The sequence below is a fragment of the Asterias amurensis genome, chromosome 18 (assembly GCF_032118995.1).
Source record: "Asterias amurensis chromosome 18, ASM3211899v1".
NCBI classification, from domain to species: Eukaryota; Metazoa; Echinodermata; class Asteroidea; order Forcipulatida; family Asteriidae; genus Asterias; species Asterias amurensis.
This window is the reverse complement of record NC_092665.1, coordinates 11022245-11036956: the sequence shown is the minus strand read 5'-3', so window position 1 is coordinate 11036956 and position 14712 is coordinate 11022245. Positions and strand designations below refer to the sequence as shown.

Sequence of the window (14712 nt, the reverse complement as noted above, 5' to 3'; positions counted from 1 at the left end):
GCCGCTCAATCAGTGACCGTCTTCAGGTCACACATCAACACCCCCACCCATCAGTTCCAACTAGTGTTTTTACTTGCACAAATTTCCTCCTGTTTCTTCACTCAAACTATAGTGCTCACCTCGGATTTTACATCCAGAAGTGGACTTTGCGTAGGCGCGCCTATATGACTCGGGCACCAAAGCGAAAACCTATTATTTAACGTCATTATTTACATTATAAATCATCATAACATAAAAGTCGCATAAAATCTCACTTGGTATTACGAGTAATGGGGATAGGTTGATAGTATAAAACATTGTGAGAAACAGTTCCCTCTGAAGTAATGTAGTTTTCAAGAAAGAAGTAATTTTCCATGAATTTGATGTCGAGACCTCAGACATGTCAGAATTATTTGAGGTCTCGAAATCAAGCATCTGAAAGCACACAACTCATTTCGTGTGACAAGGGTGTTTTTTCTTCTTTCATTATTATCTCGCAACTTCGACAACAGATTGAGTTTAAATTTTCACATGTTTGTTATTTTATTATGTTAAGGTAAACCAAACAATGTAAAAACTAGTCTTGAGTTGACAATACCAATGATGTCCATTGTCTTTAAACGCGGCATCCCTCTAGTTGTATTTATTTTGGCAAAAGTTTTCACAAGAGGGCGCCCCGTAAAACTGGCCCGCGAGTACCGACGTATTGCACCCAGACGATGCACTTAAGAAATACATACAACATGGTGCTGGAAAACTGACTACTGCTTTCAGAATCGAATCCCGGAGCCAAAAATTATAATTAAGTGGTAAAATTAAAATTGAAGTTTCTTTGGTTTGGCATCAATCCAAGGGTAAGTGATTTTTTTAGTGTAACTATTGCTGAATATACTTGATGAAGATGTATTTCGTAAACTGCATACATCCGTCTTTGCTTTGGTGTCGTCCGTCATTTTGTTGTCCTTCAAGTTCATGTTTCGGACAAGATTGATTGTGTTCACTTTTACTGTGAAATTATTAATAACAAGGCCGTGAACTTGAATGGAAGTGTTTACAAGAAGGGTTGGCTGCAAAAGTAAGACTAATAATATAATGATCGAATCCACTCCACGATCAAAACAACCTTCGTGAGCCCAAATCGTCCGTGTTATTTCTGTAAGCTTTGGTGTAATCCATGAATGATACAACACAGTTCAGATTTATCTGGAAGTTGAAACAACTCAACGCCGGCAGCTAAAATTAAATACTTAATGGCAATACAAATTATTATTAATAAACATAATTTATAACATAAAATGATTGATAGGCCCCTCCCCCCCCCTTTTAATCTATTTTTACTTACTACATACATGTACTGTGCTTGTGTTTTTGTTGATAAATATTTTTTTTATTGGGAAAGGTTTCTGTATCCTGGCACCACTTTTTCACCAATTTTTACAAAAAAAGGAATTTTATCTCATTTGAGTAGGCCTACTTAACTTTTAAGTAAATATATATTATTTCATTTCTAATTTATTAAAATTAAATAATTGAAAAAACAGTGGCAGGATATAAATAAACTTGTCTTTGTATTGTATTGAAGATTGTACTCCGGCTAGCATGCCTGGTGTAGGGGACTGTAGTCAAGTGTGAACCATTATTTTTGCCTTTAAAGACAGTGGACACTATTTGTATTGGTAATTGTCAAAGACGAGCCTTCACAGTTGGTGTATCTCAACATATGCATACAATAACAAACCTGTGAAAATTTGAGCTCAATCGGTCATTGAACTTACGAGATAATAATGAAAGAAAAAAACACCCTTGTCACACGAAGTTGTGTGCGTTTAGATGGTTGATTTCGAGACCTCAAGTTCTAAATCTGAGGTCTCGAAATTAAATTCGTGGAAAATTGCTTCTTTTCTCAAAAACTATGGCACTTCAGAGGGTGCTGATTCACACAATGTTTTAGACCATCAACCTCTCCCTATTACTCGTCACCAAGTAAGGTTTTATGCTAATAATTATTTTGAGTAATTACCAATAGTACCCACTGCCTTTAACAAACCCCTACTTTTACTACTTGTACTAGAGCTTGACAATCTTGCAGGTGCGGACTGAGGTATGGCATAGTTTCTCATACCTCCATGGTTTACTATACTGAGCTTACACCCCACTCCTATCTCTAGCTGCCATGTAACCTAGAAAAGAAGGCTCACTTTCTATAAGTACCCCACCCCCCACTCCTCTGATTCCATCTCAATCCATCATCTCGAGGGCGGTCAGGTTGGTGAAGTGGTGTCTTACATCGCTTCCACCTCTGGGACCGGTTCAAATCCCACCAGGGGGCTCTTTATGTACAGTATGTGAATTGGGTTTTCAGTCCCTACTTAACTGCGTTGGATCGTGATCAGTACTGCAAGCAATCTCCCAATTTGGGATGTATAGGTTGCAAGGTTGGTTTTCCCTCTGTGGTTTTCCTCCCACTTCTAAAACTTAAACTTTCTTCATTGTCTTCTCGGTTCTCAACTGGCTCTAATTAGAGCGCTGTGAATATATACATGCAATACAAATAAAAACAATCAAAGCCGAGCTCAACAGTTTATATTGTTTGTGTGTGATACACGATGACACTTCACATTTTACAGGTGGCAGGTCAAAGATGCCAGCCAAACAACAGCTTGATAAACTGAGCTGGCAGTGGACAGAGACAGTTCAACCTGAAGCGGTTACTAGAGAACATGTAGAGCTTGCATACCGCATCGGACTTGATCCCTGCCAACGAAATATTTGCAGGTGAGAAAAATAATTTATATAGGATTTGAGGCGTTGCATGGTGAGGTATCAATATATATTTTTGGTTTGCGATAACACCATGTGTGTATCTACTTGCCAGATAGAGAGTTTGTTCTTAGAGAACTGTCTTGCTTAATTCTACTACCGCGGAGTAGATTGTTCGGGTGTTCGGGAGACTTCTCAGTTCTGAAAAGGACTGTCCTGCTTATTAACTATTACCCGGGCGGATGGTTAAGAACAAACACTACTGCAAACCGAAAATATAGAAAAATTATACCTAAAAAACTTTGCAGTCCAAACTGTTTGTTTACCCTCCGAGAAAACCAAGGGGAGCAGACAGAAGGACCAGTTCCTTAATCATAGTTAAACACCTACCTGAGCGGAATGTTTTCAACAGAAATGGTATTTTTACTTAATGCACTTGTTCACCATTTTAATGTTATTTTGATTTGTGTACACTTCTGAACTTTTCGTAATTATCGATTAAAAAATCAGGCCCCTACCTAAAGGTTTTTTGAAAAACTGAAAATACTTCTGCCGTTGAGAGCGGGCGACAAAGGACAATGCCGCTGACGTCATTTGTGGGAGTTTACTTTGTTATACATCCACGCTGCAACAAAGCGGCTTTATCTACTTATGACGTTTTGAGAGTGATTACGTAACGGGGCTTTTCGCAAATCTCGCAGAAAAGCTCTGGATAAGGGCATACAAAATGATTGTTTTTTTACACAATTGAAACCTATTTATAATCATATGAATCGATTTCCTTATTCATCGAAAACATTTTAAGTGGAATTCAGCAAAGTTCACGACTTGACATTTTCGTTCAAGCAGGTCTTTAATAATAACTACAACATGCATTGTTGGTTTAGGTTCGCAAAGTTTAAATGGTCTGCTTTCTTTTAATCATAGAACTTTGTCTTGGAATGGTTGCATTCTCTGTCTGCTCATAACAGGCATTCTTCTTCAAACTTTAGTCTGTTTTCCTGTTTATTTCGCCCTTTGAAAAAAATCAGATAAATTTTTAATAATAAAGCCCAAAAAGTGTATTAGATCCTACTCCATGTGCACATGTAGGCCAACCCTTGTACTCAGTAAAATTGTCTAACCCTTTTCTAGGGACCAATTGTGCCTGTCATGATGGTTACTTCGTCTGTAATTTGTTCCCTCTCTTTTCTTAAAATAACTCCAGGCGCAACTGCAAGGGAAACCCGAACTGCCTGATTGGTTTGGGAGAGAAAGAATGGCTCTGTGACATCGACGAAGACAAATGGCATGAAATTGAAGACCCAAACCTCGAGAGGAGACAGAAGGTTGGTACAACATTCTCCTGGACTTGGAGGGTACTCCTTACAATTTGTTTGAAAACCGATGGGTCATTTTGCAGAAATTCTTTGTAAAGTTTGGCTGAAGGATGATGAATTGAAAGGTTTTCGAAATGTTTATCTTGGTTTTAAATTCCCTAAAGTGCAATCTGGAGCATCACAAATGGTTCTAGCCACCGGGCAACCTCGGTAGTCTAGTTGGTAAGACACTGCTCTAGAAATGCAAGGGTCGTGGGTTAAAATCCCAACCGAGTAACATGCCTGTGATATTTTTTCACAGGATTCGGGAAAGTACTGAGTATACAGTGCTAACACTCATCGATGTATGGGTAAAAAAAACGAAATTAATATTCTTTATCCCCGATGCAAATTTAACATCTCTTATTATGGTTTTATCTTGCAACATTTTGTGAAATTAGTAATAACAAAAAAATAGAGAAAAACAACAAATTGGCTGATTGGCCCACATTAATTGTGCATATTGGCTCGAATTTGTGTGTACCGACCCGATACTCTAGCTTGTGAGGAGCTACATGTACTAGTGCTGGGCGAATAGTGAAATTTTGTTATTCGGATACCGCTGGCCAACTATCCGATATTAACCGGATATTTTTTTTTTTGTCGCTAGAGGGCGCTGTTCGTTTGTGAATGAGATCTTCTGGGCGGATTGATATTAGTTTTAGACAGTGTCACTCGGTTCATTCATAAAATTGACCGGATCTAATTTAAAGATGGCAATTTGCTTTTTCTTTTGATCGTGGATGACTCTACGTGAAGGAAAACTTTTGTAATCTTTGAACAAATTACGTCAGAAATGTCATTGTTTTAACTCTTCACGGAGGTGAGCATAGTTAAATACTTAATTTATGCTGTTTTATGCTGTCTTAATAGAAGTTTCATTAGGATTCAGACAAAACATTCATGTCAGTTGACGGATATTCGAATATTAAAGAATATCCGGTTACTTGGTTGTAATTACAGAACTATCTGTATTATAAATAGCTATTCGCGCCCTATGCGGATATCCGGTTAAGAAAAAAAAGGCATTCGCGGTTACGGATAGAAAAACCTATTCGCCATTAACCGGATATTTGAATAATTCGCCCAGGCCTAACATGCACCTGGCTTGATTTTCAAGAATCTTCAACAGGCTGCAGCTTTGTAGCTTATAAATTTCACTGGACCAGAAACTCGAGCTGAAATATTTCTGTTGCGGTGTTCAAGCTTTGGAAAAACATCCACAAGGCTCGAGTGCCTGTAGCTCAGAAATTGTACTGGACCTGAATTATTTGTGTAAGACCTGAATCATAGTGAGAATAACAGACCAGAATTAAAATGACATTAAAATGACAACACAGTTTAAAATTTAGCTTTTGTGATTGCATAAATACTAGGGTAGATTGATATGGTTCTCTGCCCTTTGTGGCGAGGCTAGGTACAGTACATGTACATGCAGCATTTTCCATGATTAGACCTCAGCGATGACGGTCTTATTGTGGAATCTCTGGTTTTGCTCTTCAATTTGATCTGAAAAACCAAAATTGTTCTCTCCCTGGTAGGATTCCTTTGTTGGATTGAAGAACCTTGGTGCTACGTGTTACGTCAATACATTCCTACAGGTAAGTGTAGAACATTTGCATGCCCACAGGCAAGTGGTGTTAGTGATTGTGGCATGTTATGGCCTAGCGGTTATGAGCACTGAATTCAAACTCCAGTGTTTCCGATAAGCAGACAAGCACAGTGTTGGTTCGAGTCCCAGTTGTGACACCTGTGTCCTTAAGCAACACACATCAACCATGGTGCTTCGTCCTTCGAATGGGGCGTAAAGCAGCTGGTCCTGTGTGTTGTGTAACGCACGTAAAAGAACCCAGTGCACTGATTGAAAAGAAAAGAGGTTCGCCCTGGTGTTCCTGGTTTGATTGGCAGCATATTGCACCACATCACCTTAAAAACCAGTATATTGTGCTATGTAAAAGGATTAGGTCTCATAATTCAAACGTAGTCCCACTTACATGTACCTTGCAGGAAATACTGTATCGTACAGACTAGGAGTGTTACTGAGTGACGGATATGCGAGCTATATAAGAAGCCAATTGTTATTATTATTAATCAGAGGTATTGTCTTGATTAACTATTTTACATAAATATCCTAAAAGATTCTTTTGTTTTTTGTTTTTGTTTTTGATTTGTAGGTGTGGTTTCATAATAGAAGTTTCCGCAGAGCGCTGTACAAATGGCAACCATTGCAGTTATGTGCATTGTCAAGTGCACACAATCAATCAGGTGAGTTTGTCCTGACTGGACAGGCCTTGCGCTTAAAAAAGATTTTTGTTTAAAGTCGCCCACCCGGATAGTTAACTGTGTGTTTAATAATTGACTAGGAAACCAGTCACAAACGGCGCACAAATTTAATTTTAGCTGGCGACCTTATTTTGGTAAGCAAAACTGTAGTGTGCTTTATTATTAAATATTTTGCCCCATTAAAACGTGGCCCAGTTGGTAAAAAGCTGGAGTTTTCTTTGAATGTTACAGGAAGTAGTTCATCTAGTGAGACTCTTACACCAACATGCATCTGCAGCCATTTACAGTTACTCTTTGCTTTGCTCCAATTCACAAACAGACGGTAAGACAGACAATCACTGACAGGTCTGTGTTTGTTCTTGTAGTAGAACAAAACAAAAGTTTAGTTTCAAAACAAACGGATTCAAACGCTTTTCATTAACCATCTCTCCCGATCACAGGCATTGTCCCCCTTTAACTTGTATAGTGACTGCCCTGCAGGACAAGGTAAGCCCGGTTCATACTTCATGCGAATGCCTTTCGCAGAGATATTCGCAAGTGAGTAGAGCATAGTTGCTCTGCTGCAAATTATTTGTTGCGAATTTGTTCATTCATTCATTCAATATACGTTTATTTCGTACTCTTGTTGAGAAAACAAAACAATTGTGAGAATTAGACAGTACATAGAAATTTAACAAATCTAAAGTGTATTAAATTATACAGAAAAACAATATAAACTAAAAGCAAATAATAAATTAATAACTAGGAATTAACTATGTACAATACAGGAGCGAGAGCATGAGGCTGTTAGTTAAGCCGTGGCTTATAGACAACAGCCTTTATACAGACAAGAAAACAAACAAACAAACAAACAAACAAATAAACATCGAAGAAGAAACAAGGGCAAGACAATTACACACTGACAACACAAAATGCTGACGACAAAAACACAAAGAGTGTTAAACCAGGCTAACTGAAGACGACAAAAGAAAATAAATAAGTGGCGAGAAAAGCATTTGTGACGTCAACAATCAACATTCGCTTCGCATTCGCATTCCCAGGAAGTGTAAACCAGGCTTTAGCTTGTTATTTTACTAGTCTACCAGTTTAATTTTCACGAGTATGTAATTCAAGAAATATGAATGCTTTCTATCACTGAACTAGAGCTGACTACTGTTAAGGGAGAAATCTGATAATTTGAATTTCTACTTGAACAATGCGATTGTTTGTTCTTGTTAGGCATGTCTTAGCTGCTTCCCAGGTTGTGTTCCTTGCTCGTTGGTTGTATCATATACTTGGGTGTGATCGCTGGCTGCACACTTGTATGGTTTCTGTCTGGCACCCCTGAACAAACATCGACAAAACAAGGAGACTGTCAACATAGGTCTAGATAGCTCAGTTGGTGGAGCCACGGCATGTTAATCCGGAGGTTGTTGTTTCCTGTGCAGGTCAAATTTTCTTTGTTCAACCTCAAATCTTTTTTTTAACATCTGTTTTATGGCAGGTATATTGACCCGTCTGGACTCGTTAATTGCCTTGGATTGGATGCTGCATTACAACAGGTTGGTTTATGTAGAGTCAGGCTTTGCCCTCATAAGCTTTTAAAAAGTAGCCCACCAGAATAGTAGTAATACTAGGTTCTAATATAGCGCTATCACATCCCTAAGAGGTGTATCAAAATCGCTCAGTGTTGCTTTAAACCACCATGTAATGGTTTACAAGATGCTGTGGCGCAATATGCTGCCAATCAAACCAGGAACACCGAGGTGAACCCCTTCTCTTTTTCGATATGAACGGAGTTCTTTACGTATGTTACACAACACACAGGGCCAACAGCTTTACGTTCCGTCTGAAGGACGGAGCATCATGGTTAAGTGTCTTGCTAATCAACTGTGTGTTTTACTTGCTCCAAGAAGTTTTTCTAGCCCAGATTTTGAACATTTCTTGTCAAATCAGTATCTTTGTGGTGAGTTTGTGCTAGTGATCACAACCAAGTTATTGGTAAAATGAAATTACATGAAATCACTAAAAAATGTATCAACACATTTTAAAATTTAGATATTCACATCCAAAAAAGGAAGAAATATGAGCATGAAGTAGGTAGGTTGCGCAGTTGTTGGTAGCCACAGTGCAAGTTGAGAAGTGGTGTTACATAGCCCTTAGCCGTATTTACTAGACGATGTACGTTAGGCTAGCGTAAAGGATAAACCCTGCAAATATTGATTCAATGAAAAATTTACTCTAAAACCCTAACCCTCCGAATTAAAGCCAGGTTCAGACAGAATTAGAGACTATCTCCAGGAATTAATTCAACACTTTTACCCTCCCCGACAACTCCGTTCCAGTTCGAAAGGTTTTCTCATGCAAATTTCAGTTCACACATTCTACGGTCAACGCTCCTTCAAATATGCTTCACCTAGACTATGGAACTCTCTTCCCAACAATCTCAAAGACTGTGCCAAGCTAGAAACATTTAAATCTGAACTTAAAACCCATCTTTTCAATCACAGAAGCGCTAATATGCGCTATAATAAGAAATGTTTATTATTATGTTCATACTTCCTGCTTATGCAAAAGCAATACGAATTCAGACATCGCAAAATAACAAACCTGTGAAAATTTAAACTCATTTGGTCGTCGCAGTTGCAAGATAATAATGGAAGAAAAAAACACCCTTATCACTCAAAGTTGTGTGCTTTCAGATGCTTACTTTTGAGACCTCAAAATAGATTTTGAGGTCTCAAAATCAAATTCAAATGTTTTAGTGGAAAATGACTTCTTTCTCAAAAACTACGTTACTTCAGAGGGAGCTGTTTCTCACAATGTTGTATACTATCAACAGCTCTTCATCGGGTTTTTTCCAAGTAAGTTTGTACGCTAACAATTATTTTGAGAAATTACCAATAGTGTCCAGTGCCTTTAATGAATTCTTAATCTAACCTAGGATGCGCAAGAGTTTAGCAAACTGTTCATGTCATTACTGGAGGAGACACTGTCACAACAAACACAACCGGATGTGCGTAACATCATCCAGCAGCAGTTCTGTGGCCAGTATGCATATGTAACAAGGTAACTATGGCAACTATGGCAACAGTAGTTACTAATAGTAATAATAATAATAAAAATAATAATATTATTTAAAATTTACACTGCGCCCCTTACATTCAAAATGATCAAAGGCGCAGAACACATATTGAAAAGCACAGAGTGGAATAAAAAGACTAAGAAAAAGACTGGTCACCAGGCCAGTGCCCAAACAAAGGTATGAGGATACGTCTGTCCCCTCAACAGAGAACTAATAGTTACTTATTACATAGGCCTATCTCTGCTGGCATCGGTAATGTTTTTACCTTTTCATGAGACAGACGCCTCTAACCCTACCGTAGCTAGTTATGATTAGAGCTTAATTTTATAACTACCATTGCAGGGTTCGGACCTCATCCATGTCCTTTTTTATTCACATGGCTTGGAAAGCACTGACTTCCGGCCGCAATTTCACGCTCAGGTAATGAGTTTAATTGATTCAATAGTGGTTTGCTTTTTCATATTTCTGCATCAGGTGTAATAACTGCGGCAACGGTTCGGAGAGACCTTCTAAATTCTACGAGTTAGATCTGAACATTAAAGGTCATCGGGAGCTCAAAGAGTGTCTTGGAGAGTTCCTTCAGGTTGGATAATATCTTATATTGCTTTCTATGGTGTGTCATGGCCTAATGGATAATAATAATATAGAGTATTTGTAAGGCTCCAAAATCCACCAAGTTAAGGTTTTCAAGGTCCACGAGAGCGAATCTTCACACAGTAGATAAAGAGGAAAATCAGACAAAGAAGAATATTACAGATAAGCCATATTAAAGGAACACGTTGCCTTGGATCGGTCGAGTTGGTCTTTGAAAAGCGTTTGAAACCGTTTGTTACGAATTGCAAATGGTTAGATAGATAATGTAAAAGTAGAATATAATGATCCACACAAACATGCCTCGAAATTGCACGGTTTTCCTTATACGTCGCGAAGAAACACGTTCGGCCATTACTGGGAGTCAACATTTTGACTCCCATAAATGGCCGACAGTGTTAGTGCGCGACGTAAAAGGAAAACCGTGCAATTTCGAGTGATACTTTCGAGTGTGGATTATTATATTTTACTTTTAAAATATATTTCTAACCATATGTATTTCATAACAAACGGTTTCAACTGCTTTTAAAAGACCAACTCGACCGATCCAAGGCAACGTGTTCCTTTAAGCTTATTTAGCTTATTTTCAAACTAATCTTAAAAGTATCAACTTAAGAAATATGTCGAATTTGAAGTGGGGAGTCATTCCAGAGAGTGGGTCCAGCTCGCGAAAATGTCGTTTTGCCCCATGGTTCCTACTCTTAGGAACATGTGACAAGCAAGTATTTGAGTATCGAAGAGATTAAAGGGATAAGAGCACCAAACTCAAGCTCTTGTGTTTCTGATCAGAGCTGCCTGGGTGGTGCATGAAGATGTATCAGGCTCTGGATGCAGGTTGGTGCTCTGCCCTGGAGAGACAAATACTCAAGGAGGAGAATCTTGACATTTTTGAACCGGGAGCCAATGCAGAGCCTTGAGGATATGGGAGATTCTCTCTTCTTCAAAGACACTTGACACTATTGATATAATTGTTAAAGACCAGTATTCTCACTTATTGTATCCTAACATATGCATAAAATAACAAAGTTGCATTGAAGTTGCAAGAGAATAATGAAAGAAAAACACCCTTGTTGCACAAATTTGTGTGCATTTAGACGCCTTAAAAGGCTTCAGGCTGGAAGTCTTTTATTATTTGATTGAGAAATTGCCTTTTCTAAAAAACTAGGTTTTCTAAAAAACTAGGTTTACTTCAGAGGGAGCCGTTTCTCACATTGCTCTATACTATCGACAGCTCTTCATTGCTTGTTGCCAAGTACCGGTAAGTTTTTATGTAAAAAAAATGTTTGTGGTATTTATCTAGTGTCCAGTGCCCTTAAACCGTGCATTGTTTTTCTTGATGATGTTTTTATTTGTTCTGTTTGTAGGATGAGCATCTTGAAGGAAGCAACCAGTATTTATGTGATTGTTGTAAGACCAAGCAGAATGCAACCAGACGTATACAGCTCCTCTCTCTACCACCAGTCCTGAACATTCAGTTACTAAGATTCATATTTGACAGGTATTATTATTATTATTAAAGGCAGTGGACACTATTGGTAATTACCAGAAAAAATTATTAGCATAAAACCTTTAGGATTTGAGGTCTCGAAATCAAGCATCTGAAGCACACAACTTTGTGTGACAAGGGTGTTTTTTCTTTCATTACTATCTCGCAAGTTCGACGACTGATTGAGCTCAAATTTTCACACGTTATTTTATGTATGTTGAGGTACACCAAGTGAGAAGACGGGTCTGTAACAATTACCAATAGTGTCCACTGTCTTTAAATAATTTTTTTCTGGATTGTTGATAATCATGAATGAGGAGGTTCCTTTTCCAAGTCCAAAAATAATGTTAATGTTACTAACTTATTGTTTCTTTGGAAAGTTACTGCGTAAATTTAGAAAATAAGGTGCTCTCCTGGCGGCCGCTTCTCAGGTTGTATCATAATCTTGGTATATTTCCTGACTACACGGCAGTTAACAGTTTTTGACTGGCAGCCCCGAACAAAGCTATTGACCAAACAGGGAGACCCCCAACATGAGGCTGCAATTCTAGAGTATACCAACTAGACCACCTGGATTGCCCGATTGCTCTACGAGAGAGACGAAACGTTGTTAGAGAGGGTGCAGGGTGTGGTCCATTGAGAATGTTGAACACAGTAAGACAAATCTAGTATAAGATGCTCAGCTGGGTTTCCATACATTTCTTACAGACAAACAGGAACCAAAAAGAAGTTGAATTCTTTCATCCAGTTTCCAGAAGTTTTAGATATGACGCCTTATCTCCCAAAGGAAGGTAATATAATATTCTTTTTAGTATTTCTATCAATAACAAAATGTGGGCGAAACGCCTATTTCATACTTCCTGCAACTGCTTCGTGCGGTTTGACACCACAGCTCTGTTTTTGCTGTGAATGTTTCGGAAGAGTCAAGCACGGCAGCTCGAGGTTGTTTACTCCCCAGGGAGCTAGTTTTTGACCCAATAACCAGAGCCAAATTGCATAGAGCTGCACATTTTCTTCTCAACAGGCTATCACATCCCTGATTGTGCTTTGTGTTGTACAATAAGTACAAAAACCCGCTATGAAATTGGGCGCAGGGCACTTATATAAAGCGCACTTATATGTTATGGTAAAACTTAGCTATATCAGAACTAGAGCAAGCTAGTCGAAACGTTGAGACCAACTCAGAACTGACTCTGCGGCAGTACAGTTAATTACGATCCTATAAGCTAAAGTAGTAGTCTAGTCTATTTTCTATACCATCCGCACGGGTAATAATTAAAAAAGCAGGACAGTTCTTTTCAGAACTGAGAAGTCTCCCAAACCTGTGATTATCTACTCCGCGGCAGAAGAATAAACCAAGACAGTTCTCTAAGAACAAACTCTACCTGGCAAGTACGTAGATACACACATGGTGTTACCGCAAACCAATTATACATATAGTTTTTGGTTTCTAACATTCATTCATTACGGTTGTGTTTATCTTCTCAACCACCATCAGATCTAGATACTATCTATGAGCTCACAGCAGTCCTAATACACCGAGGTCCTACAGCCTACTCCGGTCATTACGTTGCCCATATTAGGGAGGAAGGGGTGTGGCATAAGTTTAACGATGAGGAGGTGGAACGAATCGAAGGGAGGAATCTCAAACTTGGTTCAGAAGATGACCTTCAAGGTATGTGGTAGTTGTTTTATTTGGTTACTTCATTCAGGTTTAATGGTTGTTAAACTAGGTGTTTGGTAATTGTTAAATACCAGTCTTCTCACTTTGTGTGTCTCAACATGCATAAAATAACAAATCAGTGATACCTTGAGCTCAATTGGTCGTCGAAGTTGCAAGAGAATACTTATAGAGAAAACACCCTTTTTGTACAAATTTGTGTGCTTTCAGACGCCTAAAAAGGCTTCAGGGCTGAGAATCTTTAAATTTTCGAGTGAAAATTGCCTTTTTCTCAAAAACTATGTTACTTCAGAGGAAGCCATTTCTCACAATGTATTTAACTATCAATGGCTCTCCACTTCTTGCTTGTTACCAAGTAAGTTCTTAAGCTTACAGTTATTTTGAGTAATTACCAGAGTAGTTTCCAGTGCCTTTAACATCTATTAAATCGTTGCTGTACCTGCTGCCAATGTATGTGGCGAGGACATGATCAGAAAAACAAAACCACTTTTCTAGAGTGTCATGGCCGAGTGGTTAAGAGCACTGAATTCAAGTTCTGGTGCAGTCACCAGAAGGTGGGTTCGAATCCTGGTCGTGACACTTGTGTCCTTGAGCAAGATACTTTACTATAATTGCTTCTCTTTACCCAGGGGTAAATGGGTACCTGCAAGGGTAGAGGTTGATATTGTGTATGAAGAAGCCACAAGTGCCCAGGGCTGTATAATCCCCAGGGAGCTGAGAAACATTACAGAGATGTTATTGACCCTATGACCAGGGCACTAATGTAAAGCGCATTGATATGGTTATTGTGAAATGAGCTATATAATAATTTGTTATTACTATTATTATTATTGTTATTATTATTTTTATTATTTTTCTGAGTGCAGATTGACACCAACCAATTAGGTTTCTCGGACAATTATTGACTGTGTATTTACAGATAGCGGTGTTAAACTAGGGAAACGACCGAAGAACATCAAAGGATTCCATGCTTCAAAGAATGCTTACATGCTTGTGTACAAGAGAAAAACACCAGGTTGGTAGATACTTGCTTACTTGCTTAAGTCGAGTGATGTCCTCGAATTCCTCGATGGTTCCCCAAGCCTTTCTGTCCCCCATTGCTGACTTGAAATCTGTCGATTAAAGTCCTGTGTCTATTTTGAGAATGTCAGTGTAAGTTAGTGCCGGTCTACCAGGTTTCCTCCTCCCATGCTTAGGGGTCCACTGAACAATATTGGAGACTGGTTCGTCTTTGCTCCTGTAGCAGTGGCCAGCACAACGCATCCTTCTCTGTCTGATTTTTGTTGATAGCTTAGGTAGGTTCCCATATAGGACTTTGTTGGTCATATGTTGACTCCAGTGGATGTAAAGAGCTGTTCTTAACAGCCTTGTGTAGCACCCATTTATCTGCTTTTCCAGTTTTGGAGTAAGAGTCTATGCCTCACAGCCGTATAACAGCACGGACTCTACTGTTGCAAGGAAAAGGCGCTCCTTGAGCCTTCTAGGAAGGTCTCTTTTGTTTGTTTTTCTT

General features: G+C 38.7%; 1 protein-coding gene across 1 annotated transcript in view; it reads left to right on the top strand.

Moving 5' to 3' along the window:
* Positions 1-729: 729 nt before the first annotated feature.
* The window catches only part of LOC139950648 (ubiquitin carboxyl-terminal hydrolase 48-like), a 32346-nt gene continuing 18363 nt past the window's right edge, over positions 730-14712 (top strand). Inside the window, exons 1-13 of the mRNA XM_071949426.1 lie at positions 730-833; positions 2607-2754; positions 3947-4067; positions 5639-5698; positions 6272-6362; positions 6612-6702; positions 7864-7921; positions 9304-9428; positions 9919-10027; positions 11400-11533; positions 12230-12312; positions 13020-13196; positions 14122-14217. Coding sequence (XP_071805527.1) covers positions 2621-2754; positions 3947-4067; positions 5639-5698; positions 6272-6362; positions 6612-6702; positions 7864-7921; positions 9304-9428; positions 9919-10027; positions 11400-11533; positions 12230-12312; positions 13020-13196; positions 14122-14217 — 1279 coding nt within the window. The 5' untranslated portion in view covers positions 730-833; positions 2607-2620. The remainder of the gene's footprint in view (positions 834-2606; positions 2755-3946; positions 4068-5638; positions 5699-6271; positions 6363-6611; positions 6703-7863; positions 7922-9303; positions 9429-9918; positions 10028-11399; positions 11534-12229; positions 12313-13019; positions 13197-14121; positions 14218-14712) is intronic.